The sequence below is a fragment of the Empidonax traillii genome, unplaced genomic scaffold (genome assembly GCF_003031625.1).
Source record: "Empidonax traillii isolate 1590-97213 ecotype Southwest subspecies unplaced genomic scaffold, ASM303162v1 scaffold541:size654180, whole genome shotgun sequence".
NCBI classification, from domain to species: domain Eukaryota; kingdom Metazoa; phylum Chordata; class Aves; order Passeriformes; family Tyrannidae; genus Empidonax; species Empidonax traillii.
In genome coordinates, this window is record NW_020955734.1 from 364,273 (window position 1) to 388,503 (window position 24,231).

The 24,231-nt window shown below is 45.1% G+C and overlaps 2 protein-coding genes across 2 annotated transcripts; both read left to right on the forward strand.

Moving 5' to 3' along the window:
* The first annotated feature begins 233 nt into the window (after window positions 1-233).
* SIKE1 (suppressor of IKBKE 1) lies at window positions 234-3,899 on the forward strand. The gene is made up of 5 exons (XM_027897425.1): window positions 234-450; window positions 534-645; window positions 954-1,096; window positions 2,479-2,592; window positions 2,700-3,899. Exons 1-5 carry the CDS (start codon window positions 295-297, stop codon window positions 2,787-2,789), a joined length of 615 nt encoding a protein of 204 aa, XP_027753226.1. The 5' UTR covers window positions 234-294; the 3' UTR covers window positions 2,790-3,899.
* Window positions 3,900-5,132: 1,233 nt separating this feature from the next.
* CSDE1 (cold shock domain containing E1) lies at window positions 5,133-24,190 on the forward strand. Its single transcript, XM_027897422.1, has 20 exons — window positions 5,133-5,236; window positions 8,303-8,750; window positions 11,914-12,112; window positions 12,787-12,896; window positions 13,237-13,329; window positions 13,844-13,941; window positions 14,088-14,169; window positions 14,512-14,640; window positions 14,796-14,921; window positions 15,512-15,724; window positions 17,297-17,437; window positions 17,526-17,684; window positions 18,223-18,330; window positions 18,946-19,121; window positions 19,469-19,581; window positions 20,151-20,270; window positions 20,466-20,644; window positions 21,234-21,397; window positions 22,509-22,641; window positions 23,251-24,190. Exons 3-20 carry the CDS (start codon window positions 11,914-11,916, stop codon window positions 23,296-23,298), a joined length of 2,391 nt encoding a protein of 796 aa, XP_027753223.1. The 5' UTR covers window positions 5,133-5,236; window positions 8,303-8,750; the 3' UTR covers window positions 23,299-24,190.
* The last annotated feature ends 41 nt before the right edge of the window (window positions 24,191-24,231 follow it).

Below are 24,231 nucleotides of genomic sequence, written 5' to 3' on the forward strand. Positions count from 1 at the left end.
ACTGACCCTGCCCTGCCTGTTGGCCCCGCCCACCGCTGGCCCCGCCCCTCTCCCTGCTTGCGGCGCTCTGGCGCCGCCCGGCGGCCCCTTGCGGGGAGCGGTGGCTCCGCGCCTGCGCACTGTCCGCGCCGTGGCCGCGGGCGGAAGCGGCGCCCACGGGCCCGCGGGTTCGTGGGTTCGCGTCCGCCCGCGCCCGGCGGGCCGTGAGGGGCTGAGGGCCCGTGAGGGGCTGAGGGGCCGGGCCGCCCATGGCCCCGCCGCGGCGGTGAGCCGGGCCGAGCCGCGCCGCCCGCCATGAGCTGCACCATCGACAAGATCCTGACGGACGCGCGCACGCTGCTGGAGCGGCTGAAGGAGCACGACACGGCGGCCGAGTCGCTCATCGACCAGTCGGCCGTGCTGCACCGCCGCGTGGCCGCCATGCGGGAGGCGGGCGCGGGCTGCGCCGACCACCAGGTGAGCGCGGGGCGGGCGGAGCGGCCCGCGCTGGGCGGGAGGGGCCGCCCGACTGACCGACCCCCGCCGTGTCTCGGCAGGGCCCCGCGGGCGTCGCGGCGGAGCGGCCCGACCCGTCCCGGCTGCGGCCGCACGTGGTGCTGGCGCAGGAGAACACGCAGATCCGCGACCTGCAGCAGGAGAACAGGGGTGAGCGAGGCCCGGGGGGTGTTGGGGGTCGAGGGGGTGGGTCCTGCTGGGTGATGTCAGAGGGGCTCGGTGGGTCCCGGCGGGAGGGTCTTGTCGGGGGAGCGGCGGTGGATCCGTGTTGCCTGTGGCAGAGTCGCTGGGTGCCCCGCTTGGCTCCTCGGCCGGTCCACGGCAGTGCCAGCCTGAGCTGTGGTGGGCAGCGCGAATCCCACCGTCAGCTGGTACCCAGCCCCTCCGGCACCTGCTGCCGCTGCCGTGGGAGTTCTCCCGCTCTTCCCTTCGTGGCACTGACGGGCTGCGTTCTGCAGAGCTGTGGGTCTCGCTGGAGGAGCACCAAGATGCGCTGGAGCTCATCATGAGCAAGTACAGGAAGCAGATGTTGCAGCTTTTGGAAGGGAGAAAAGGTGAAGATGCAGAACCGGTCTTGAAAGTCCATCAGGCTAATTCTGTGGTAAGGTGGGATGGGGACAGGGGAGTGCCCATGTCACTTGCTCGCTGTCATACAACCTCCATTTCCATTCCTGCAATGTCTCTGCTGCAAAATACATTTTCTCCAACTCTTATCTCTGCTGGTATTTTCCCCTCTATTCCTTTCAGAATATAACACTTCACAGCCCAGGTGGAGTCTTATTCTTTCGACCAGATGGTGAATTCCCTGGGTTAAGAATTAACGTTTCTGATCCTCTACAGTAAAATCAAAGATAACTGTTCAGTAACTGTAGCACAGGGAAAAGGACCTCCTAAATCTCTGTGACCTGTATATGTTTAATTCTTAAGAGATCTTCACTCCCAAGTGTTTTTAAATCCAGATACTCTCTGCAGTGGCCTAAAAGTGTCCCTTTATCCATGGACTCAGTGACTTCAGAGCTGGTGGGATGTGGCTGCTGATAACTGTGGCCTGTTTCATGTTTAGGTATCTAATAAAAAATATCTTTTAAAGAGATATTTTTTTATTATAACCATCTTCCTGTTCACAAAAATCATCCTGTTTAGAAAAATAATAATCTTTTTTTTTTTCCCCAGAAGTCTTTCTTATTCCTCCAGCTCTCTTCTGGGTGCTCTGATTTGTTTACATACTTTGTGAATAATGGAATTCAAAACTGAGTTGTCTTCTCTGTGGTACATTTATCTTCCAGAGCCAGTGGAAGAACTGTGGGCACTTAGAGAAAAGAAACCCCACCCTGTCACGTTATCTGATACATTGCTCTTCAAACAGGAGCTGCTCCATTCCATGTTGGAAACAGAATTTGTCGGTGTTTGTTCTATGTGCATTTCTGAGATTCAACAAAATGCTTCTTCAGAAGGATTAGAGCTGTCTCAGACAGATCCTGTAAAATCTGCCTCAGGAGGCTCTGGTCTTACTTGCTTTGGTTTCATTGCCTTCTGAGATGGGCCTGTTTGCTGCACACTTGTCACTTGAAATCTTCTTTGCTTTTCTATTTGATGTCTTTGTAAAGTCACAGCCAGGCTTGTCTAATAAAACCATATAAAATTTACTGCCTGGTAATTGCATTCACGTGACCCTGAATCTGTTCCCTCAGTCCTTGTCACACTTGAAGTTATTTCCCTCTTAGCAAGTCAGGGTGCCTTATCTTGGTGCCTGCTGTGATTGTGTTCACTGTTTTCACTGATGACTCGTGATAAAGGACAGTAAGGCACATGTTCTGTGTACAAGACAGAAAGGATTGCAAGTGCTTGGGAGGGAAGGATTAAAATTCAAAACATGAAAAGAATCCAAAATTAGGACAATGGAAGTAAGTGGTTTAGAGGGGATAAGTTATGACTGTTGCTTTTGCCTGAACATGTTGAATGTATTACTTTTGTGTCTTTCAGGAAATTGAAAGTCAAATAGACAGAATATGTGAGATGGGAGAGGTGATGAGAAAAGCTGTTCAAGTGGATGATGATCAGTTCTTTAAAGTGCAGGAGAAACTGGCTCAGCTGGAGGTAAGAAGAGATCCAGTGGCTGAGGATAGTGGGGCTGCTGAAAGCTTGTCATCCTTTAATTGTGAATTAGCCCGTTTCAATTTCAGCAAAAATATTGATTTTTGCAGCTTGAAAACAAAGAGCTGCGTGAACTGTTGTCAATCAGCAAAGAATCTTTCGAGGTGGAGAGAGAAGATCTGCCGGACTGTGAAGCTTAGGCCACAAGAACCTCATCTCCAAACCTCCAGAGACTATTATGAAACTGCCTGGCAAGGGATTTGTTCTTTCAGGTTGTTTCCTTGTATATTTGTTTTATCTTTCAAGTGTTTGGGCTGTTTGCTCTGCGTTTTCCTGAAATGTTGATGGCAGAGGCTCGTGGCTCTGTCTTAGGATGCTCAACACTGAAGCGTTTGATGTGTCCTCCCTTGTGATGGTTCATTTCCTCTCCCTCTGTCATTTTTTTTTTATGAGCTTTAGGTAATTTAATTCCAGCTGTGCAGTTGGCTTTTAAACCCACCTTGTCTGTAGCTCGAGAACACAACGCAAGGTTGTGATTATTGTCCTTGAGAGAGGGAATAAGAGGTTATTCCAACCCCAGTGTGGTAAATGGCAGGGATGTGGCTTGCTCTGGCTGCATGGAGCAGTTTTGCTTTGCAGAGTGACCCCTCAGGGTTTTGGTGGGTTGACTCTGTAAGCTGGACTGACTTTATTACCTGGGTTGACTTTGTTACCTGGACACTCAGGAGCAGGTGAGAGAACAGCAGATGCCAGCAGGGCACTTGAAGCAGCCACTCCTATTCAGAGCCAGCTTTACCTTGTTGTAGGGGTGAAAATCAGTGGACAACCCTTCCTGACATAAACCTAGGCGTTTTTGAAGGACTCTGCATATTTGACTAGTGTTTTTTTCAGTGGATAGACCTGTCCCAGCCTTAGCAGTGCTCCCAGGGGTGTGGGTGCTGGCCAGCCCTGACCTGTCAGGGTGCTCAGCCCCTGCCCAGAGCTCAGCACCTTCAGATCGAAGCTCTTTGGCCTCCCACCACTTCGGACTCAGGAAGAGGGAGCTCAGGTCTGCCTCAAAAATAACCAAACCAACACACAGAGAGATTTTTAATGTCACTTCACAGGTGAGTGCAGTGCCAGGTGTTCCACAGTTACTGCATTGAGTGAAATTAGAGTTGCAGTGTTGTAGGAATTTATCGACATGGTGATATTTTTATTGACACTTCTATATAAAGATTTCTGTCTGACCTGTGATCCAAGAAAAATCCCCCAAGAACAATAAACGTCTCATTTCCAATATGAGTTTAAATCTTTATGCCAGTCTTTATTTCCCAAGCGATAGATGCAGAAGGTGACTTGTTCCTGTGCTTGTTAAGAGACATTTCCTTGTGAACATCTGCAATATCGAGCAAGATTGGTAGATATAAAGGATTTCTGTACAGGCGTGTTCTTGCCTACAATCCTTTTCTATTAGGAATTGTTTAGGAGGGAATAAAAAAAAAAAAAAACCCAGTCGGAAGTAATTTTCTCAAGTGTGTTCTGTTTATGAGTCCTGGGGGGAATTCTGTGTATTCTGCATATTCTCAAGCCCTTTTCACTCCCTCTAGTTTTTACCTTGCCTGAGGGAAATATTACAATAACCAAAATGCTGCATTTTATCTCTTTTAACATCCCTCCAGTTGGGTTGTTGCTGTGTAGGCAGAAAAAAAACCAAAAAAATAAATAGCAGTTGCTTTGATTGAGTTTACTGTTAACTAGTAGTGGACCAGAATTGGCAAGGGAAGTTTAATTATGTTCATAGAATCATGGAGCTTCCTGAACTGGAACCTTTCCCTTCTGTGACACAGCTGCATGTGCCATTCACTGCTGTCCTGTTCTGGATCTGTAAATGCAGAGTTTGTGGCTGTAAATGCCTGAGGGCACAGAACCTGCCCTGACCCCAAGCCGAGCTCCTTCCCCCTCACATGGGGTTTTCTTCCCCCTCACATGGGGTTTCCTCTCACCCCTCAAATCAAACCAACTGCTATTTAGTTTCTGGGTTCTTTCTGGCTGCACAGATGACTCGGTTTGGGGGAATGTTCACCTGCACTGGGACAGTGAATATAAAAACGCCTCACAGGCATTTCAGACGACATTAATTTATAAGAGACAAAATACAGCGTTCTCAGTCAACTGTAACAGGTTCTCCTTTTCCCTTCAGCCGGGATTTTCTCTGTCCCGTCAGCCTAGGCTCTGTCTCTCTCTGAGTTAGGTAATCGTTCTCTCCCCTCAGCCGGCGTTTTCTCTCCCTCCTCAATCAAACCAACTATTTAGTTTCTGTTTCTTTTTTTTTTTCCGGCTGCACACCAACCGCCCCATCGGAGGGCCGTTAGCCCACAGTGGGATGGCGGAGATCAAAACGCCTCACGGGCATTTCGGACGCCGTTAATTGAAAAGACATAAAACTTTTTAACAGCTTTTCCCTCTTTCCAGCCCCTCGCCGGGGCCGCCAGGGGGCGCTGTCGCCACCCCCCCACACACAGAGCTCTTCAGCGGCCCCGCCCCCTCGCCCCCCCCGCCCTCCCCTCCCCCCGGGCGGCTCTCGCGAGAGCGGCGCGGTCTCAGTCCTACGTGCCGGGCCGTGCTGCTCATGGCGGCGCTGGAGCGGGGGCGCTGAGCTGTTGGGGTGAGTGCGGGCCCGGGGCCGCTCCGCGACCCCCCTCACGGCACCGGGGGGGGATGTGTGGGGGGCGCTCCGCCCGCCGCGCCACCCGCGCACCTCCCGCCGCACCGAGGGCAGCGCGCCCGGAGCGGGTGTGTGTGTGTGTGTGGTGGTGGTTGGTGGGGGGGGGTGTGTGGGGGTGCGGCCTACTAGGCCGGCGGTGCGGGGCGGCGGCGGCGGCCGCGCCGGGACTCGCCGCGCCGCGACTCGCTGGGGCCCGTAGCGGGCGGGGGCGGCTCGCCGGGGGCTCCGGGCCGCGGTGGAGCGGCGGGGCCGTGCGGGCGGAGGGGCGGCGGCGGCTCCCGGCGTGCCGCGCGCGGCCCCGCCCGGCGCGGCGCGGCCGCGGCCCTTTGTGTGCGGGGAGCGGCCGCCATCGCCCCCCTTTGTGCACATCGCCCCCCGGCCCTGCCCGGCCCGGGGCGGCCCGCACGGCCCCGCCGCTACCGCTGTCACAGGCCCGACCCGCCCGCGCACCGCGGGCCCCGCTGGCCGCGGCCCCGGCGCCGCCCCTCGGCGCGGCCGCCCCTCGCTCCGCCGCCTCCATCTTGGTGCAGCGCAGCTAGCGCGGCCCCGCCGGCCACCGGCGTCGGGCCCAGGCGGCTCCGGAGCTCCGCGGCCGCTTCTCCACCGCCCGCATCGGCGCCCGGCGCGGGGCTCTGCCCCGAGCAGCGCACACCCTCTAAAAAAAACCCGATTTTTGTTTTAACCGCTACGGGGGTTTTTGGAATTACAGATGTCCTTGGCAGTTCTTTAACTCCTTTTTCTCCCCCATACGTGTATTTTTCGGGCTCGGCTGCCCTGGTGGCGGCTGGGCTCGCAGCTGTCACGTGCTGGTTGGGGTGCCAGCGTTTAGCGCTTGCTTCCAGTATCGGCCTGGAAAGATGTGGAGTGGCCTGATCTCCAAGTATCCGATAGCTGAGTTGTGCGTGCGCTCCGAGAATACAAAGTTTTACCTTCATTAAATTGTATCTTAGTCACATAAGAGCAGGCCGTTTCCAGAAGCACATGGCCCGATCCATGGAATGCGGGTTCTTGCAGCTGCCTGTTTTTGTGAAGAAAATGGGAAGCAGAACAATGCTGTCATCGGGCAGGTTCCATGTGGGGCTCTGTAGGTGCTTTCTGGCTGAACAGCTTCATGTGACTTCACTGTCATTTAGCAGAGTCTGCACATGGAAGGCCCTCAAGAACAGGGCTCAGCTCTTCCCTGTCTTTGCATTAAACCTTTCAGCTGTAAATACACAAATGCAGGAGGCAGCGAGACTTGGGGGCTGGGCAGCTGCTCGGGGTGTTTACCATTTGGAGGAGTATTTATAGTAGCTGAATTAAAAAGTAAAGAATTTGAGGCAGACGAGCACAGTGAGATTATTTTTTCTTTTTGCTTGAGTTATGCTTGCTTGGTAACCTTTTTTTTTTTAAAGAACTGTGGTGTACTAAACTCATCTTGTTATCAAATTCAGTTGGCTTTAATGGAAAGGTTTGTGCCTTACTTGATTACTGATAAAATGGCCTCTAGTCATATTTGATCAGAAGGGGAGTTTTGGTTATTATGGGAAAATATGATATATTTTAAGCCTGGAAAAATGATAAATGTAACGTGATACAACTTACAGCTCTAGGAGAGCTCTGATCACATTAGGCTATTAAATGAGAGAGAAGTACATGAATAAGAATATTCCCAGTGTTCAGTTCTTGGGGTGCAGTGTGTGCCTGCTTCATTCTGAGCTTGGCTGAGGGGATGCTCATTTGAGAGCTGAAATCCTGCCCAAAAAATAACACTGTCCTGCAGGAGACTGTGGCAACAGTTGCTGGATGCGATGCTGAGGTGTGGGGAAAGCCTGGTGATACTGTTATTACTGCAAGAACTTCCTGTCTTCTTGTTGATAGTGTTTGATAATTGACCCTTTCCCTGCAGACCTTCCCCACCAGGTGCTGGTTTGCACAGCCCTCACCCAGTTCCTTTATTCTCTTTCATGCTTTGTCCATATTTTTTCTCTTCTGGTTGTGGGACTTGTGGAACAACTTGGGGAAGAGTTGTGTTGATGCTTCATCCCTTTGGATTACTGCACAGCATGCCAGTGGATCCCTGGAGTCAGAGCTGTGTGGCTTCTTGGCAGCTTTTGTCCACTAAAAGATCTTTTTTTTTTTTTTTTTTTTTTAATCTGTCAATTGAGTAAGCCACAAACTCAAAACTTGATTTGCTTTCTTCTCAGGAAAAGCTTCTGTTTCCATAAGGTTTTGGTTTGGGTGGTAGGTGGCAGTTTGCTGAAACTGCTTTTCTCACGAAAATACAAAGTGGGACTGGAAAACTTCAGGAGGGGATTAATTACTAACTACCTATTGTTGCAGAAAGGCTTCTCTGTGGTGTTATCTGCCCAAATATCATCTGTGTGCAATCACCATTTTGCAAAAACTTCCACAAGCCCAGAGAGTGGCTCTGCAGTTATTTTACATGCAGCAGCTGTACATATAATTGAGAAATTTGTTAATTTTTATATAATTCTAAATGTGCTTCAGGTATTGCTAATCCTTAACTTACCCCTTGGAACAGAAATGATCAGGAAATTCTAATTCCCACGCACACATACACCCTGTTGCTCTCTGAGGACCTGTGCAAGCACTTGCTAAATTATATCATAATTTAATTAATAAGCACACATATAAAATGACTGATAGGAGGACTAATGAGTTAAATACTAATGATAAGTTGCCATTTTAAGTGCTACAAGCTGGGAGTTTCCCTGAAATGCCTAACTGTGTCTGAAGGGTTTAAAATTGGAAATTCTCACTGCTTGGAGGTAGCTCTTTGAAAAGAGGAAATGGGAATGCCAGATATGTCTGTAAAACAGCCTTTCCCAAACTTCCAGGTTTAAGGTAGAGGAAATAACACCTGTTTGTAGGAACACTTAGGGTTCACTTATACAGGTTGGAACTAGATGGTCTTTAAGGTCCCTTCCAAACCAATCCTTTCTGTGACTTCAGGAGAATTTCCTTCCGAGTGATATTTAGTGTGTGTCTTTTCCCTTCCTCCAGTATGAAGTGGAACAGAACAGAATTTACCACCTGAAACTGCTGCTTCAAGTTCAGATCAGGAAAAGAATAAAAACCACATCGTAACAACAACTCAAGACCAAAGAAGAGGCAACTTAACACTGAAGAAGATACAAGGCTTGATCTGAAACAAGAAGTTTGTGCCTACTCAACAGCTTCAAAAGAGCACGTCCCGACGCTGCTAAATAGTCTTTGTTTTCTCCAGTGCTGTAGTGAAACTGCCCTGGGCAGCAGCACTTGTGTTCTCTATAGCTTGATAGATCACCTTCTTTTGCTTTCTTTTTTTCTTTTTTTTTTCTTTTCTCTTTTTGTCTCTCCTCCTTTTGTTCCTTTTTTTAAATAATAGCAGTCTTCATCCTTAGAAACTTGTGCTGAAACAGAAGAATCGGCAAATACTACTGAAAGTGCAATATTTGAATATCACTGCGAGGTTGGTGCTGTGTAAAGAGTTACAGATGGGGTTTTAAACTTAATAAGAACCCGTTTTTTAACAGAATGGTTTGGGGTGTTTTAGTTCTTGTTGGTAGTTCTTAATAAAAATTCTTTTAATAGTGAGGCCCTGGCACAGAGAAGCTGTGGCTGCCCCATCCCTGGGAGTGCCCAAGGCCAGGTTGGAAGGGGCTTGGAGCAACCTGGGATAGTGGAAAGTGTTCCTACCCATGGCAGGGGGTGGAACTGGATGATCCTAAAAGCCCCTTCCAACCCAAACCACTGTGTGGTTTTTTGCGGTTATGTTGATTTATTAGTGGTATGACAAATTATTAGCACCTGCAGTATGGTTCTTTTGAGCAATACTTATAACCCTGGAGAGCTGATGATTGATGCTTCTCTCTTCTAGTAACAGTAGGTTCATGGTTCCAATCCCTGTTTTCAAATACCCTGTGTTTAGTCTTTTAATCTTCCTGCACAGTTTTTTTTCTTCTTTTCTTCCTCTGAGAACTTGTACTGGTGGGTTCATAGTTCATATTCTTGTAAACCAAGTCAGCTGTTGGCAGTGGACAGCAGAGCCAGGAATTCATCTTGGTCAAGTATGTAACTTGTATTTCAGGCCCAAGAAAGTCTTGTTTGTACATTAATAGGTTGTAGCCTGTTGCTAGAAGTTTCTTGAGGAACAGTTTTATGCCAAGACCCCTGGTGATACATATAAATAGCTGTTATTTGATATTGGTTATGCTCTGTTGTAACATTGTTTGAACAGGTGTAGGAATTTGACAATTATCTGGAAAGGCTGCTGAAAATGTAAAGTATCTTTCTCTGTACAGCAAGTTTTCCTGCCACCTGAGGAATCTTTGAGCTCAAGTTGTCAGGCTCTAGAGGATGGATGGGGAGTTTTGTGCTGTGCTCCTTTAAACTCAAACTGTTCAAGGGGTGCCTGAGCTTACAGCACTGTGGCTTCCTAACCCTAAGAAAGGCTATTCTGAATCTGATTTTTAAGTAGATTTTTGTCACTTTCTCTCTCTGATGTACCTTCAGTAGCATTGCCTTTGGTCTGTCAGTTGATGTCTCAGGCAGGGTGTCTGTGTTTGTGGTATCAGAGATGAAGTGGCCATTTTGTGACTCACAGAAGTCTTTGGCACGCTCAGTTCAGCCTCCAGAATGGGTTAATGGTCTGGCCTGTAATTCTCCTGGGAGAAGGTATAATAACATGTCATTTGCCCTTCCCCCAGCCACCCTACTTGCAGGACCAGTTTATTTTTGACAAGTATTTCAAACTCTAGGATGGCTTGAAACACTTCAGCTGTCGCCTTCCCACAAGGGCATCTTCTCGTGTGTGGAATGTCCTGGGATTGCCTTCCTCAAAAGATGAGGATTCTTATCTTGGAGTGATGCTAGTCAGTAAATCTCAGCAGCTTTGGGAAGTGCTTTCAGTGTTTCATGACTTGAACATGCTAAGGGTGTTGATTGGTGCCAGTTACTGCAGGTTGGTAGGGTAAGAATAAGTGGGCAGTATTGATTAAAAATTCAGAGGGATTCCTACTAGTTTTTAAGGGAAAGGAAAATGAGGTGTAGAACAAGAAAACAAGCAGTGGATATTACAGAATTATAACAGATTTACTGGTTCACTGAAGTTTAAAGAATTTGGGGTGAAAACACTGCTCTTTGTAAGTGCTGAGCAGGACTGTGGTCCCCCAGCTCTGCACTGTGCTGTCCCAGCTCTGTGGGATGGACACCATTACACAGTGTCATGGGATCCTTTTCCCCCTCATATCACTCCCCCACCTTCTGTTATTTGTATTTTCCTTCATCTGCTTCTACCCCATGTGAGTCTGAACCAGAAGGGAGGAGAACACCTCCCCCTCTTGGAACCCAAAACTCTGTCAATCCTTACTTTGTGTGGTTGTTCCCACTTGATTTTTTTTTTTTTTTTTAATGTCAAAGACCAAAGATTTCTGCCCAAGAACTTCACAGCAGATGTTTTTTGGTGCTCTCTGATCACTTCTAAACTGATTTCCCAAACAGCATAAGAGGACAATCTGTATCTGTTCCTTCTGATACATTGAGTAACTTGATGGCTGGGCTACAGTAAAAAGTGTGACTGTTTTAGGAGTTGCTCAGGTGTTTTACCTCCACTAAACAAATTGCTGACTAATTTTTAATCTCTTCTGCTTGTTGCAGCAAGAAAGCAGAGAACAGATACAGTCTCATTCTGTTTCCAGATTAAATATTCTGGAAACTTAACAAATAATTCTGTATTTTAAGATGCATATTGGCTTCCTCCTTGGGAGGAAGGGTTGCTTCGGTTGTCTCTCTTGAATTACAGTGTTTAGTGAGGTGTAATACATTTCATCTGATTTAATTGCTAACCTGTAAGTCCAAGTGGCTTGCTTTTAGAAATGAGACTTGTACATCAAAAAGCCAGTGGGGTTAGTAAAGGGATGGGAAATATTTCAAGATTGAATCTGTGGCTTAAAAAGGGAAAACATACCCTGTTTAAAAAAATGTTTTAATGGATGTAAGTTAATTCCACAGTTCAGTACAGATTTAACTTTAGTTTCATGCTATTTTCAGATTTTCTCAGTCTTTCTAGCACTTGAGCCTCTGTGCCCCAGGAATGTCAATTCAGGTTTTAATTCTGGGTATTAATTCCATAACTGTGCAAAACTGTTTCATTAATACCATTTTTTTTTTATAGTATGAAAGACTGAACCCAAACTAGGGACAAACTGTGCAGGGATGTGAACCTAATTGCGTTGGTTTAGTTTGCATTTTCCAAACTAAACAGGTGATTAGAAAGAGCAGATATTTGAGATATTTTGAGGCTTTCGTGTGAAATAGTGAACGTGGGAGTGTGGGAACGTGAGGTGGAATACTTATTCTAAAAATGTCAGAAGTCTGGTTTGCTCTAAGCAAGCTTTATTTGGTTATTAGAATTCTGGCTTATTTTATAAATACCTTGCCTGTTTAAATTTTAAGGCTTCCTGCATTACAAAAACATCACTATTTTGGTGGGTTTGGTAGACATTATTAGTGTTTACTTGTGTCAGTAACTTCCACAAGCTCTCTGTCAGTTATTACATTACAGAAACGTGGAGAAACCGATCTCAAGTCTCGGTTTGGGGGTTTTTTTTCCCCCTGTGCTTTCCTCCAAACAGATGAGCTTTGATCCAAACCTGCTCCACAACAATGGACACAACGGGTACCCCAACGGTACTTCGGCGGCGCTGCGCGAGACTGGGGTTATAGAGAAGCTGCTGACCTCGTATGGATTCATCCAGTGCTCGGAACGGCAGGCCAGGCTCTTCTTCCACTGCTCACAGTACAACGGCAACCTGCAGGAGCTCAAAGTAGGAGGTGAGGCAGCAGCTCCTGTGTGCAGACCAGTCTCTTTGACTTTTATCCTGTTTTGATGACACCAACAGTTGTTGGTGGCTTCTGGCGGTTTAAGGAGACAATTAACGACCCACCGCTCGTGGTGGGAGCCCTTCCCAGCACTTTGTGCAGCTGGTGGTGCACGCAGTTGAAATGGAGCAGTGTCAGGTCAAACTTGTCTGCCTGAGGTGCAGCCAAGTACTCAGACTGTGGGAGAATTTACCTCTCGGACTCCCTGTTTATCTTTCTAGGATTAGTTGTTTAGAGTGAGGTGTTTTTCAGCAGGGGGAGGCTGCGACTTCATGCTGATAATTAGCGTGGCAGGGAAGTTTCTAAACTGATTAATGGCCTGTGCTGTGTTGTCTGAACTTCCCTGTGGAGTCTGCTGTGTAGTGAGCAGGGCATGGGGAGGGAATTGCTATGGAATTACAGTAGAATATTCATTAGCAACAGGAGAGAATGAACAGAATAACCAGAGAAATGTATGCAAATAGTTTGTCCTTCCCTGGCAACAAAAGCACCTGAGTTCTACTTTGTTGTGTTTGGCTACAAGCAGTGAATTGGCAAACACAGCCATTTAGTGATTCTTATTAAAAAAATACAAACAAACAGACCCAACCAGAACTCTCTCACTGTCACCTCTGATTGTCTCGTAGATGACGTTGAGTTTGAAGTGTCTTCTGATCGCCGAACTGGAAAACCCATTGCTATTAAATTGGTGAAGATAAAACCAGAAATATTACCTGAAGAACGAATAAATGGACAAGTTAGTGTCTCTTTTCTATCCCTGCATAATTTCTACCCCTTACTCCAGTACAGAAGGCTGGGTTCATTTAGCATGCAGATTAACTACATACAGTGTTAGTTCCACTGAAACACATTTCAGTGTGTTCTGTTAAAAATTCAGAGGTTCAGTCTGAGCTCTTTACTTGGCTCCAAACGCTTCTTGGAGCCGAGAGGTCCTGGGAGATTGAAACTTTACAGCGTGGCATTCCCTGTTGAGTGTGTAGTAGAGGGTGCTGAGATTCATTTTGTGTTCAACAAAAATGCCACTCCTGAAATGACTAGCAATGGATTTTTTTTTTTTTTTTTTTTTTGACTGGTAGGTTGTGTGTGCTGTTCCTCACAATTTAGAGAGTAAATCTCCAGCTGCCCCGGGTCAAAGTCCAACAGGGAGTGTTTGCTACGAACGTAATGGGGTAAAGCTTGTGCATTTTACTTGAACTCTTCACTGATCCATCACTGTGGTCTATGAGCAAAATGAAAGATTCGATTTAATGCAGACTTTAAATTGCACTGAACTGTGCAGTTCTTGGCCAAAAAAAAGAAAAAAAAAAAAGCATGCTTTGGTAATTACTACAAACAGTGATTTATTTTTGACAGTTTGCTTGCTTATTTCTGTGGAGAACTTTCTACAGAGCCGAATAGTTGTTCTCCTTTAAAACTTCCCGAAGTTCATGTATCCTTGTCTTGAACTTCTAAAGTTTAGACACTGAATATTAAAGATGGCCACGTACAAACCTGTCAAATTGCTTGTCACAGACTCATCAAAACAGCACGATGCAAAAAAAGAATGTTTTGCATGCCATGTTTGATCACCGTCCATTTTCTCACTAAATTAAGCAGATGTTGTTTTTAAACAAAATTGTGTTAATCTTTCTTTGAAACAGCTATGCTGCAAATGGAGTAACTTTAGTTAATGTTAATTTACAGGAAGTATTTTACCTGACTTACACCCCAGAGGATGTTGAAGGAAACGTACAGCTGGAAACGGGAGATAAAATAAACTTTATAATTGATACAAATAAACAGTAAGTTGGTCTTGCTTTTCTGGCTTGGTGCTGGTTTTAGTGGTCAAGGCAGAATTCATACCTGTTCTGAGAGATTAAATTGCATGAAATAAAATCTTCATTTTTGTTTGAGTTTTAAGTTTTGCTCTTGTTTTTTTCCCCTCTAGTACTGGTGCTGTAAGTGCTCGTAACATTATGCTATTAAAAAAGAAACAAGCCCGCTGTCAAGGAGTAGTCTGTGCCATGAAAGTGAGTGATTTTAAGTTTCATTTGAAAATAAAATGCTGTTTTGAAAAGCAGGGTTAAAAGTAATATATTGAAGTTAGTAAGAGCTACTAAAAGTTTGAGCTGTGGGTGTAAATTGTGTGAAACAGCTTAAGCAACTCATCTATGATACTAATGCTCTTTTTAAAAAATCTCATTTGCTTCTGTTTATATATATTTTTGTGGTAGCCTGTTAGCTGTGTGCACTCCTCAGTGCTCTACTGGGATTCACAGTCAATTATTGTGTTTGGTAGAACCTGTGAAATTCTTTCTTGGTATATTATAGTAATGGGCAATTTATTAAACACTTTTTTTTTCTGTTCACAGGAAGCCTTTGGATTTATTGAGAGAGGTGATGTCGTGAAGGAGATATTCTTTCACTATAGTGAATTTAAAGGTGACCTAGAAACCTTACAGCCTGGTGATGATGTGGAGTTTACAATCAAAGACAGAAATGTAAGACGAAATCCAGTAAAACGGGAGACAAGGTCTTAGGGCATGAACTGCCCTGTTTGCTCCAACTTTAAAAAAGGGGGGAGGAGGTTCACTGGGAAGTGTCTGTTGCTGTCTCTCTTCTTTTTTTGGGTATTTGACTGATTTTGTGTTCTTAGGGTAAAGAAGTTGCAACAGATGTTAGACTGCTGCCTCAAGGAACTGTCATTTTTGAAGATATCAGCATTGAGCATTTTGAAGGAACTGTAACCAAAGTAATTCCAAAAGTACCCAGCAAAAACCAGGTGAGTTTCAGTGGTCACTTCAGTTTGTGAAATGGTGTTTTGATTGTATTGAATTCCAGCCAAACAGTTCAAGTGTTCCCATTTCCCTGTACCTGTCTGCATAAGCACCATGTCATAGGAAAGGATTTATTCTTTTTTAATTTTATACCCAAAGAGCAAAAGTAATGGTAGTGGGACATTGAGGGAGTGTGTGTTTCCTTGAATTTTGTGGGGTTAGGACATATCTTTAAGGCAAAAGAGTAGGGAAAAGGGGAAAAGTATTTGCTGGGATAAGCCAGATCTATGGATTCCTGTGAGCATTAACACTTAATGAGGCTTTTAATCTGTAATGTTTGACTTAAGGGGTGAGAGTGTCCATAACCACTTCCTTGAAGGTTGTAGGTGGGTCTCTGTTATTGTGGGAAGGTTTAGGGTGTTTTGAATAAGAAATTTTTGACTAAGAACTCTCCGAAGTGGTCAAAGTATGCTCATAAATGTAATTCCTGAAATATGCCTAATTTCTCCATCAGAAATACTTGTGTTGTCTGCAGTTAAAATGAGTCTTGTGGGTAAATTTCCCCCCTCTCCTGTTGGCGTTTTTGTGTCTGCAGAGCGATCCTTTACCCGGCCGCATCAAAGTGGACTTTGTGATTCCTAAAGAACTTCCCTTTGGAGACAAAGACACCAAATCCAAGGTGACCTTGCTGGAAAGCGACCACGTGCGGTTCAACATTTCCACAGACAGACGGGACAAACTGGAACGTGCCACCAACATTGAGGTTCTCCCCAACACTTTCCAGTTTACCAATGAAACTAGAGAAATGGTAAGTACCTGTCTTGAAAAAAATTGTTCATTTTTGAGGGGGGAAAATGGAAGTAAAACACGGAGGGAGTCGTAGATGAAAATGTAAAAATCGCTGGTGTCTTGCGTTGCCCTCTCTGAAATCCAGTCCTCAGGTGTGCAGTCCAAACCAAGTAGAAAATTCAGAATTAATCCTCTGCCTCTTTGCTTGAAAAGTATAAAAAAATCACATTTAAGTGAAACCATGTTAGGAAATGAGACCTTAGTTTGACCCTCTTAGAGGGGATTGATGGTTATATTAATGTAGTCTTGACCTGTTAGTTTAAAAAATTCATATACTAGAGTAATTTACTCATATTCCTTAGGGAAACTGGAAGAACCTGGGCCTACTGTGGTTCAGGTAGTGAAAAATCTTGATAATTGGAGGAGGAACTGTGTGCAGCTTTTGGATTTTGTGTTTTCTGGCCAGTCTCTTCCTGAGGCTCAAGCAGAAGGATGGTAAAGAGGAGGGAGTTCTCTCCCATACAAAACCTCTTTGTGGATTACAGGGACTAAGATGGATGTGCTAATGAGTATTATAGAATATCTTTCATTCCTGTAACTTGGAATGTTGGTTGTGTTCCAACCAGACTGTAACTGCCTTCATTTTCAATTGGAGTCCAGTTACAGTGTTGTCACACCAGTGTGCTGTGAATTATGACCCTTTGCTTTAAAAAAAACCCTGAACTTTGACTTCAGCCTCTGAGGTTTTGGGATTCTATCCTATAGACTTCTTAGATTTCCACTCTGGCTTGATACATCTGCCTGCCTGAATTGAGCTGTCATTGAGGTGACAAGTGTTGGCAGCTTCTAGAAAGGCTGGCTGGTTTGCTGGAGGTTGTTTAAGAGGAGAATGTTCCTAAAGGTGGGAAGTACCTTGGCATTGTTCAGATCCTCTGAGACCTGCTAAAGGCTCTGTAGTAACTAGGTTAAATTAAATAAGTTACTAATTCTTTCTCAGTTCTGGTGTGATCTGGTGCTAGGGTTTGTTTTGTTAACAGTATTTTTTGTTTATCATTCAGCATTCCATTTCTAGTGGTTATCAGGAAGGCCACTAAAATATTGTGGAACATGCTTACCATAATATACACCCATGGATAGGGTAGTCTTGTTAAACAACTTCTTCATGATTCCTTCATTTGTGTCTGGAAATGAGATGTTTTTTCTCTTAAACTTCCCTCTAATTTTATTTCCTTTTTATGTAGGTTCTTCTGTCTTTTTTTGGGTTTATGCATATTTTCTATACTCCTGTAGTTGATGTGGAGTTGCCCCTTTCAAGATTGTGTTCTTTGTGTAGCAGCACTGGCAGAATTTTAACCATAATCCTTTTTGTTAGTGGCTTAAATTAATCTTCTCCTCTGTTTATAAGAAATAAGGTAGAGGAACTGGGTGAGTAGGACTTGCTTGAATTTTGGGTTGCCAAGAAGCACATTGGACAAATTAGGTGTTTTCACAGGATTCAGGCTCTATTGCAAACCCCAGACAGGTGGAGCACCTGCAGACAGGTGTCACACAGCAGTAACAACACTGTAATTGCTGATTTTCCTGTTCTCAGGGTGTGATTGCAGCGATGAGAGATGGCTTTGGCTTCATTAAGTGTGTGGACAGGGATGCTCGGATGTTCTTCCACTTCAGTGAAATCATGGATGGGAATCAGCTCCATATTTCTGATGAAGTAGAGTTCACTGTCGTTCCTGTAAGTGAGATTATTACTTCTATAAAATCTGAGCGTTTCAAGAAATTCTGTGCAGTCTGTGTAACATCTGCTGGGCCTTCTCTTTCAGGATATGTTGTCTACCCAAAGGAACCACGCCATAAGGATTAAAAAGCTTCCCAAGGGCACAGTTTCTTTCCACACTCAATCAGAACATCGTTTTGTGGGCACTATAGACAAAGAAGCCACTCCAGCCAAAGCCACTAGCCCAAATAAAGGCAAAGAGAAGGTAATAATGCTGCTCTCCTGGAATACCTGTTCTACATTCCTGGCATTGGAGACTGGGGCTGCTTCCTTAAAATCTGTAATTCCACTGTTTTGAAGCACCACATATCCTGTATAAAGTGGATGACACTGAATAGCTGATGACAGCAGTCAGAGAAAACTCATTTGTGTGAACAAGATCGTAAATAACACCTCTGTTATCATGTTGTTGAGAATAAATTCCAGGAACCTGATGGGAAATTTCTTTCTATCTCCCACTACATATGCTACTAGATAGAATTGTTTAAAATTAAGTTTCTGGAGCTGGAGGGGAACCTCTTATTGCTTTGTCATGCTTTTTAAACAACCCCAAAATATTTAAGGTTCCAGTAAATACTTCCTGGAACTGGTACTAATACTTTTATTTCCTATAAACATATTGTCTGTCATCATTTAAAGCTTCTTACTCAGTTTGCTTGTGGTTTTGAGCAATTATTGTGTAGGAAACTTCTTTGCTTACAAATGAGACACCGATTGCTGGATTCTGACCTCTTGTTTTTCAGGAAGCTGAGGATGGAATAATTGTGTATGATGACTGTGGAGTAAAACTGACCATTCCTTACCAGGCCAAGGATGTGGAAGGATCTACTAATCCCCAGATAGGAGATAAGGTGATAAAACTGAGTGTGCTATTGGGAAATATTGTTCTGTGTATTGTGAGGTGTGAGCTCCTCTTTGCCTTATTTCTGGATTTTTTCTCCCTCTTGGAACAAACAAAGGACAGGGCACCTGTGTAATATTAGCTGGAATACTGTGTTTGAGTGGCTTGATCTTCTGTATAACTAAAAATATCCTCCAGCCTGGTGATACATAAAAGAAAATGGTGTCTTATTTGTAAATGATGCTTTTTGAAAGAGGAATTTTTATAAAATCTGAAGGAAGTGAAGCAAGGTACCTCTTACTGTGGGTCACTGGTGTAGGAAAAGGAGAGTTTCTCTCCACATAAACAGAGAGTTTCTCTTTTTCAAGGGGTAAAGAGCTGAGTGCTGGAGGCTGTCCTGCCTTGCAGCTATCCCAGCTGTGACTGCTGCTCTCTGGAATGTAGGAGATGTCCACGACTGAAATGTTTATGGGAAAGCAGTGCCTGGAAAACTCCTTCCCTGGAAACCCTAGGAACTGATTCAGAGCTACACAGCTTTGAAATGAGCTGATTGGGGTGTTTTTTGTTGGTGGTCATGGTTTATTTGGGTTTTTCTGTCTAGCATTGATTAACACCTCTTCAACAGGTCGAGTTCTGTGTGTGTGAAGTGAAGAGAACTGGTCTGCAAACAGCTGTTTCTGTCAGGATGCTGGGACGCAATTACAGCTCTAAGAGGCTTTTGGGATATGTGGCAGCCCTGAAAGATAACTTTGGATTTATTGAAACAGCCAATCATGATAAGGAGATCTTCTTCCACTACAGGCGAGTGACAATTTTAATACTATTTGATTGTGTGTCTGTTGTGGGGGTGGTTTCACTTCACACATGCACATATATATATGTGCTTAGATATCTACAGTTCCATTTATTTTCTCACTGGACTGGTTCAGGCTTTCCAGTTAGTCAGCAGTCCTGGTGTTCTGTGCCTCTGAATACCAAATCCACCTGTGTTTGTATATTTGAAATGCATCATTTTCCTTAATAAAGATTTCTTAAAAATGTGAAGCGTTGAGCAATTTAAAATTTCTGATCAACCAATGTGGATGTTGGATGAGCATCACTGTTGTCATGTAATTAAAGGGAAACTGTACCTCATTGTGTTCCTGCAGTGAATACTGTGGAGATATCGATAGCCTGGAACTTGGAGACACTGTGGAATACAGCTTGTCAAAAGGCAAAGGAAACAAAGTTAGTGCAGAGAAGGTGAACAAAACACATGCAGGTGAGGCTGTACCTGGTGTTTTCTGCTGACAGGGCTCTTGGCAGGTGGGGTGGCCACTGGTTTCCTAAAAGCTGCTGCCTGTGTTTCCAGAGAACAGACAAGCACAGAGCAGCAGTTCTGGAGACAGTAGCAATTCTTTGGACCTTTAGTGTCCTCTGAACCTTTCAATTGGGGGATTTGAAGGAGAGACAGAGTGGCAGAACTGGCCAAATTAGTAATTGCACTGGTGGTGCTGTAGCTCACGGAGGGAAGGTTGCAGGAGGGGGGCATAGGAGGGTATTAAAGTCTTGGGATAGGGGGAAATGCCCACTTATATTGGATGATTAAAGTGAGCAGGGAATGCAGTGGAAGAGAAGTGAAATACTTTGATTTGCTTTTCAATCTCCACGAATTTCTTGAGAAAACAGTATTTCTCTACTTCCACATATTAAATATCGCTGTGGTTTTGATCAGGTGTCAGGCAGTTGCAAACTGTTGGCTCCTGGTCAATCTGAATCACTTAATTAAATTAATTTTAAAATAAACTATGGTTAGAACATCCTATTCCTCCACTGTCTGTCTCTTTTCAGTGAATGGTATCACTGAAGAAGCTGATCCAACTGTTTACTCTGGTAAAGTAATTCGTCCTTTGAGGAGTGTAGATCCCACACAGACTGAGTACCAGGGCATGATTGAAGTCATGGAAGATGGTAAGATTTGTTACTTTAAGTGTTCCTTTCACAAGTGCACAAGAAGTGCACAAGTTACACTGTAAATAGAAGTGTTGAGGATTATATGGACACTGCTAAGCTGGCAGTAAAAGTTGCATTTTTAATATTGGAAGTCTGAACTCAGGTGGGAAAGGCCTCTCAGTTCTGCCTTGTGCTTTTCCCCCCCCTCTCCAGGTGAGATGAAAGGAGAGGTCTATCCATTTGGAATTGTTGGAATGGCAAACAAAGGTGACTGTCTGCAGAAGGGGGAGACGGTGAAGTTCCAGCTCTGTGTTCTCGGGCAGAACGGGCAGACGATGGCTGTGAACATCACCCCGTTCCGCAGAGCCACCGTGGAGTGTGTCAAGGACCAGGTGAGTCACTGCTGGGGGGACACCAAGGTGCATGTTGGTAGGAAAAACAAGTCTTCAGAAGAAGAGAACTGCACATGCTCTGCCTCTGGGAGGAGCTTCTTCGCAGCATTAAGCAGTCAGTGATGACAGACCACCTGAAATGCAAAGGCTGATTATGGCCCTCGTTAGCTGCATTTCAGAATGGTTAGCAAGTTCAGTGCTGTGAATGTTTTCTGGGTTTATAGATACTACATGTATAGAATAGAAAGTGGAAATAACTGGCTGCTTATCCCAGTGACAGACCAAAAAAAAACCTTTCAGGGAGTCCTAGAGCTTGCAGCAGTGCTTGTCTTAGTTTAATACAGCTGCCAGGACTTGGGCAGTTTTCAGAACTTGTTCTATAGATTTTGGAACATAGGTGTGAGTTACAAATCCAAGAAGAGTGCCTGGATTCCCAGAAGTGTTGTTTCCAGACAGAATGTTCTATTCAATGTAGAAGTTGCATTTCTGCTTCTCTTGGGCACCACAGAGTTTTGGAGGGTTTGAATGCAATGATGCCTCTGTTTGGGTCCAGAGGGAATCAATAACCTTGTGATTTGTTGCTTTTCAGTTTGGTTTCATTAACTACGAAGTTGGTGACAGCAAAAAGCTCTTCTTCCATGTCAAAGAAGTCCAGGATGGTGTGGAGCTCCAGGCTGGGGATGAGGTGGAGTTCTCCGTAATCCTGAACCAGCGCACAGGAAAATGCAGTGCCTGTAACGTGTGGCGTGTCTGGTGAGGCTCTGGAATGAAAGGGATTGAACCTGGCACAGTGTCTGCATCACAGCAGTGCCCTGCAGGCCGATTCAGCCCGAGCTGGCTGCTCCTGGAACAGGAGCTCTGGATTCCAGCTGCCTTCAGGGAGAGAAGCCCTCACCTGAGAGCTGCCAGCACTTAGAGGGGGATGCAGTGCAGGGCAGCAGGACTCCCCCCAGCTCTTCCTAATTATAGAGAGCTTGTTTCCTTCTTAATCTATTCTTAAACTCCCCCTGTAGCAGGAATTTGAGTGCAGCCTTGAAAATAGAAGAAAACTGATAGTGTTCCTGTGTGGATGCTGGCCTCTGGCCAACACATTCCATAGAGCTGCCACCTGTTTTCTGAAGAGCAACTCTTAATTTTTTTAAGTAGAAAACCCATGTTGTTAGGGGCTCTTCTTTTTGGTGTGGCATTTCTTAAGGCTTATGGGTATTTTTTTGCTTTTGAGCTACTTAAGACACTTGTAGAAAACTGCACAATTTGGATTTTGCTTAAGCTTGTGCAGTGACACAAAGCTAATGTGTAAGTTTTCTCAGAATTCTCTGTTCTCATCCTCTTCAGAGATATTAATGCTCTACCATGATATACTCATAAGCTTTTATATATTGCAGTTCAGTTATAGAATTCCAGAATTGTTTGGGTCATAAGAGACCTTAAAAGCCATCTCCTTCCACCCCCAGCCATGGGCAGGGACACCTTCCACTGGAACAGGTTACTCCAAAACCAGTCCAACCTGGCCTTGGACACTTCCAGGGACGGGGCAGCCACAGCTTCTCTGGGAAACAGAAATGTAGGAAATACTACTTATGTAAGTGTGAGAGTAAATGCAACAGCTCAAGTCAGTAAAGAACAACTTTTAGAGAACACTGAGCTGCTGCTATTTCAGAGTTCTGTGTGGGAGGTAAAGCTTTGGGGCAGAGTCCCAATGTCAGCCAGGTGTGCTGTCACACAGGTTAAGTTGCACTAGTGCTTCCTGGGGACAATCTACACTGCTGTAAAATACTGTAGTAAAGGGCTGAGGTAAATGAATGAGGTCACTGGCAGCAGCTGTGGGGAGTCACCAGTGCCCTGTGTGTGCCCTCTGTTACAGCGAAGGCGCCAAGGCCGTTGCTGCTCCGCGTCCCGATAGACTCGTGAACCGTTTAAAGAGCATCAACCTGGATGATGCCAACGCCCCGCGTCTCACAGTGCTCCGCCAGCCCCGGGGGCCCGACAACTCAAAGGTACAGCCTGCCAGGGTAACTGCAGGGTGGGCCTTGCTTTGGGGACACAGCAGTGCTGCTTCTGTTAGAGTGTGAACTGTCAGATACCCGGTGTCTGCTCCCATCTGTGCTGAACTGCTCACCTGATGGGTGAGCTTGGGTTTTTTTAGCACACAGGGTGCTGTGCCCCGTGTCAGTGATGTGTGCTGGGGTTTCAGAGAAGCAACCAACTGCTGCTTGTTTTCTAGCCCATAATGGTTGTCTTGGTTATAAACCTGCTCCCTTTCTCAGAGCCAGTAAGTGAAATCCCTTTTCCCAAACTTGGCTTTCACTGAAGGTTTGCCAGGAGTGAAGGGGTCTGAAATCTGAAGAGCAAACTGTCTGGAATCTGTGCAGTATCTAGGACTGTAAAGAACACCCCCCAGAACCTATTTCTGAAGACAAATATAATTAATTAGAAATGTGCTAATGCTGCACTTGGGTGGGAAGGATCAGCTTGGCCTCAAAGCCCGGGGGTGGTGCCGTGATAATGGTTGGACTTGACGATCCCAACGATCTTTTCCAGTCAAAATGATTTCACGATTCCACGCTGCTGGAGCTAAAAAGTTGGCTTTGTTTTCCTTTCTGCAGGGATTTGGTGCAGAGAGAAAGATCCGCCAGGCTGGTGTTATAGACTGATCCCAACCCCACGCCGACGTTGGGCCGCGCGGTGGGGCTGGCGAAGGGTACTGAATATCTCCCTGTTCATCCCTTCCTCCAAATTCTCAGAAGCTATTCCACCGGTTTTAACACCTTCTCATGTTATGTTTAAAATTAAATTTACGAAACCATTTTAAATTTCTGCACAGTTGCATTCTGGAGAACTTTCAAGGTGGCGCCTTATAGTATCACATTTTAGAAGCTTGTTTTGAATGGTGCATTTAACGCAACTGGTAACTGCAATCTCCATTGCCTCTGTGAGTAAACATAGACAGCTCTGCTCGGGCAGACCTTGTGGAATTCTGCACTACAGTTATTATGCTTTATCCTTGTTTTTTGGCCAAGGTTTATTATGCCTTAGTGCTCAGTTGCATTACATCCCCTCCCGAGTGGAGGGGAAGGCTCACTTCAGCTCACTCTGCTCAAATTCTGAGGACCATGTGAGGGTGGAATAAGTTCATTTTATATCAGATCTCGATGAACATTCAGATACCTTGAGTTGATGGCCAAATGTTATAGTGTTTTCCTAGTTCATTTAACTTGACTCCTTTAGCCAGTCGTTAGAGCTCAGTGCAAGTCTCTCCCGGGGTCGGTGGATTTTGTGGTGTTCTGGAACAGACAGTGCAGAATTTCATAAGGCTGAGGTGTGCCATCAGTGTGGTAATTTAAATATATTTAAAACAATGCACAAATCTGCTGCTGCTTAGAACACTGCAGCTTCTAAACCCAGTTTCTTTTACTGATTTAAATTTAAAAAGAAAGAAGTTGTGCCTGAAGTGAATACATTTTTTTTGTTCTTTTTGCAGCCGGCACCCAGTGTACTGTAAGAGAATAAATACTTAGGCTTTCCATAGCTGTATTGAGACTTTCATCAAGGTGAATAGTTGATGTCTGTGTGCTTTTTTTTTTTTT

Excerpts from the sequence above, each read along its gene's own strand:
- SIKE1 (XM_027897425.1), top strand. The coding sequence starts at position 295 with ATGAGCTGCACCATCGACAAGATCCTGACGGACGCGCGCACGCTGCTG. Across the intron at positions 646-953 it reads CCTGCAGCAGGAGAACAGGG|AGCTGTGGGTCTCGCTGGAG; the intron begins GTGAGCGAGGCC and ends TGCGTTCTGCAG. Across the intron at positions 1,097-2,478 it reads TCCATCAGGCTAATTCTGTG|GAAATTGAAAGTCAAATAGA; the intron begins GTAAGGTGGGAT and ends TGTGTCTTTCAG.
- CSDE1 (XM_027897422.1), top strand. The coding sequence starts at position 11,914 with ATGAGCTTTGATCCAAACCTGCTCCACAACAATGGACACAACGGGTAC. Across the intron at positions 12,897-13,236 it reads AAGAACGAATAAATGGACAA|GTTGTGTGTGCTGTTCCTCA; the intron begins GTTAGTGTCTCT and ends TTTGACTGGTAG. Across the intron at positions 14,922-15,511 it reads AAGTACCCAGCAAAAACCAG|AGCGATCCTTTACCCGGCCG; the intron begins GTGAGTTTCAGT and ends TTGTGTCTGCAG.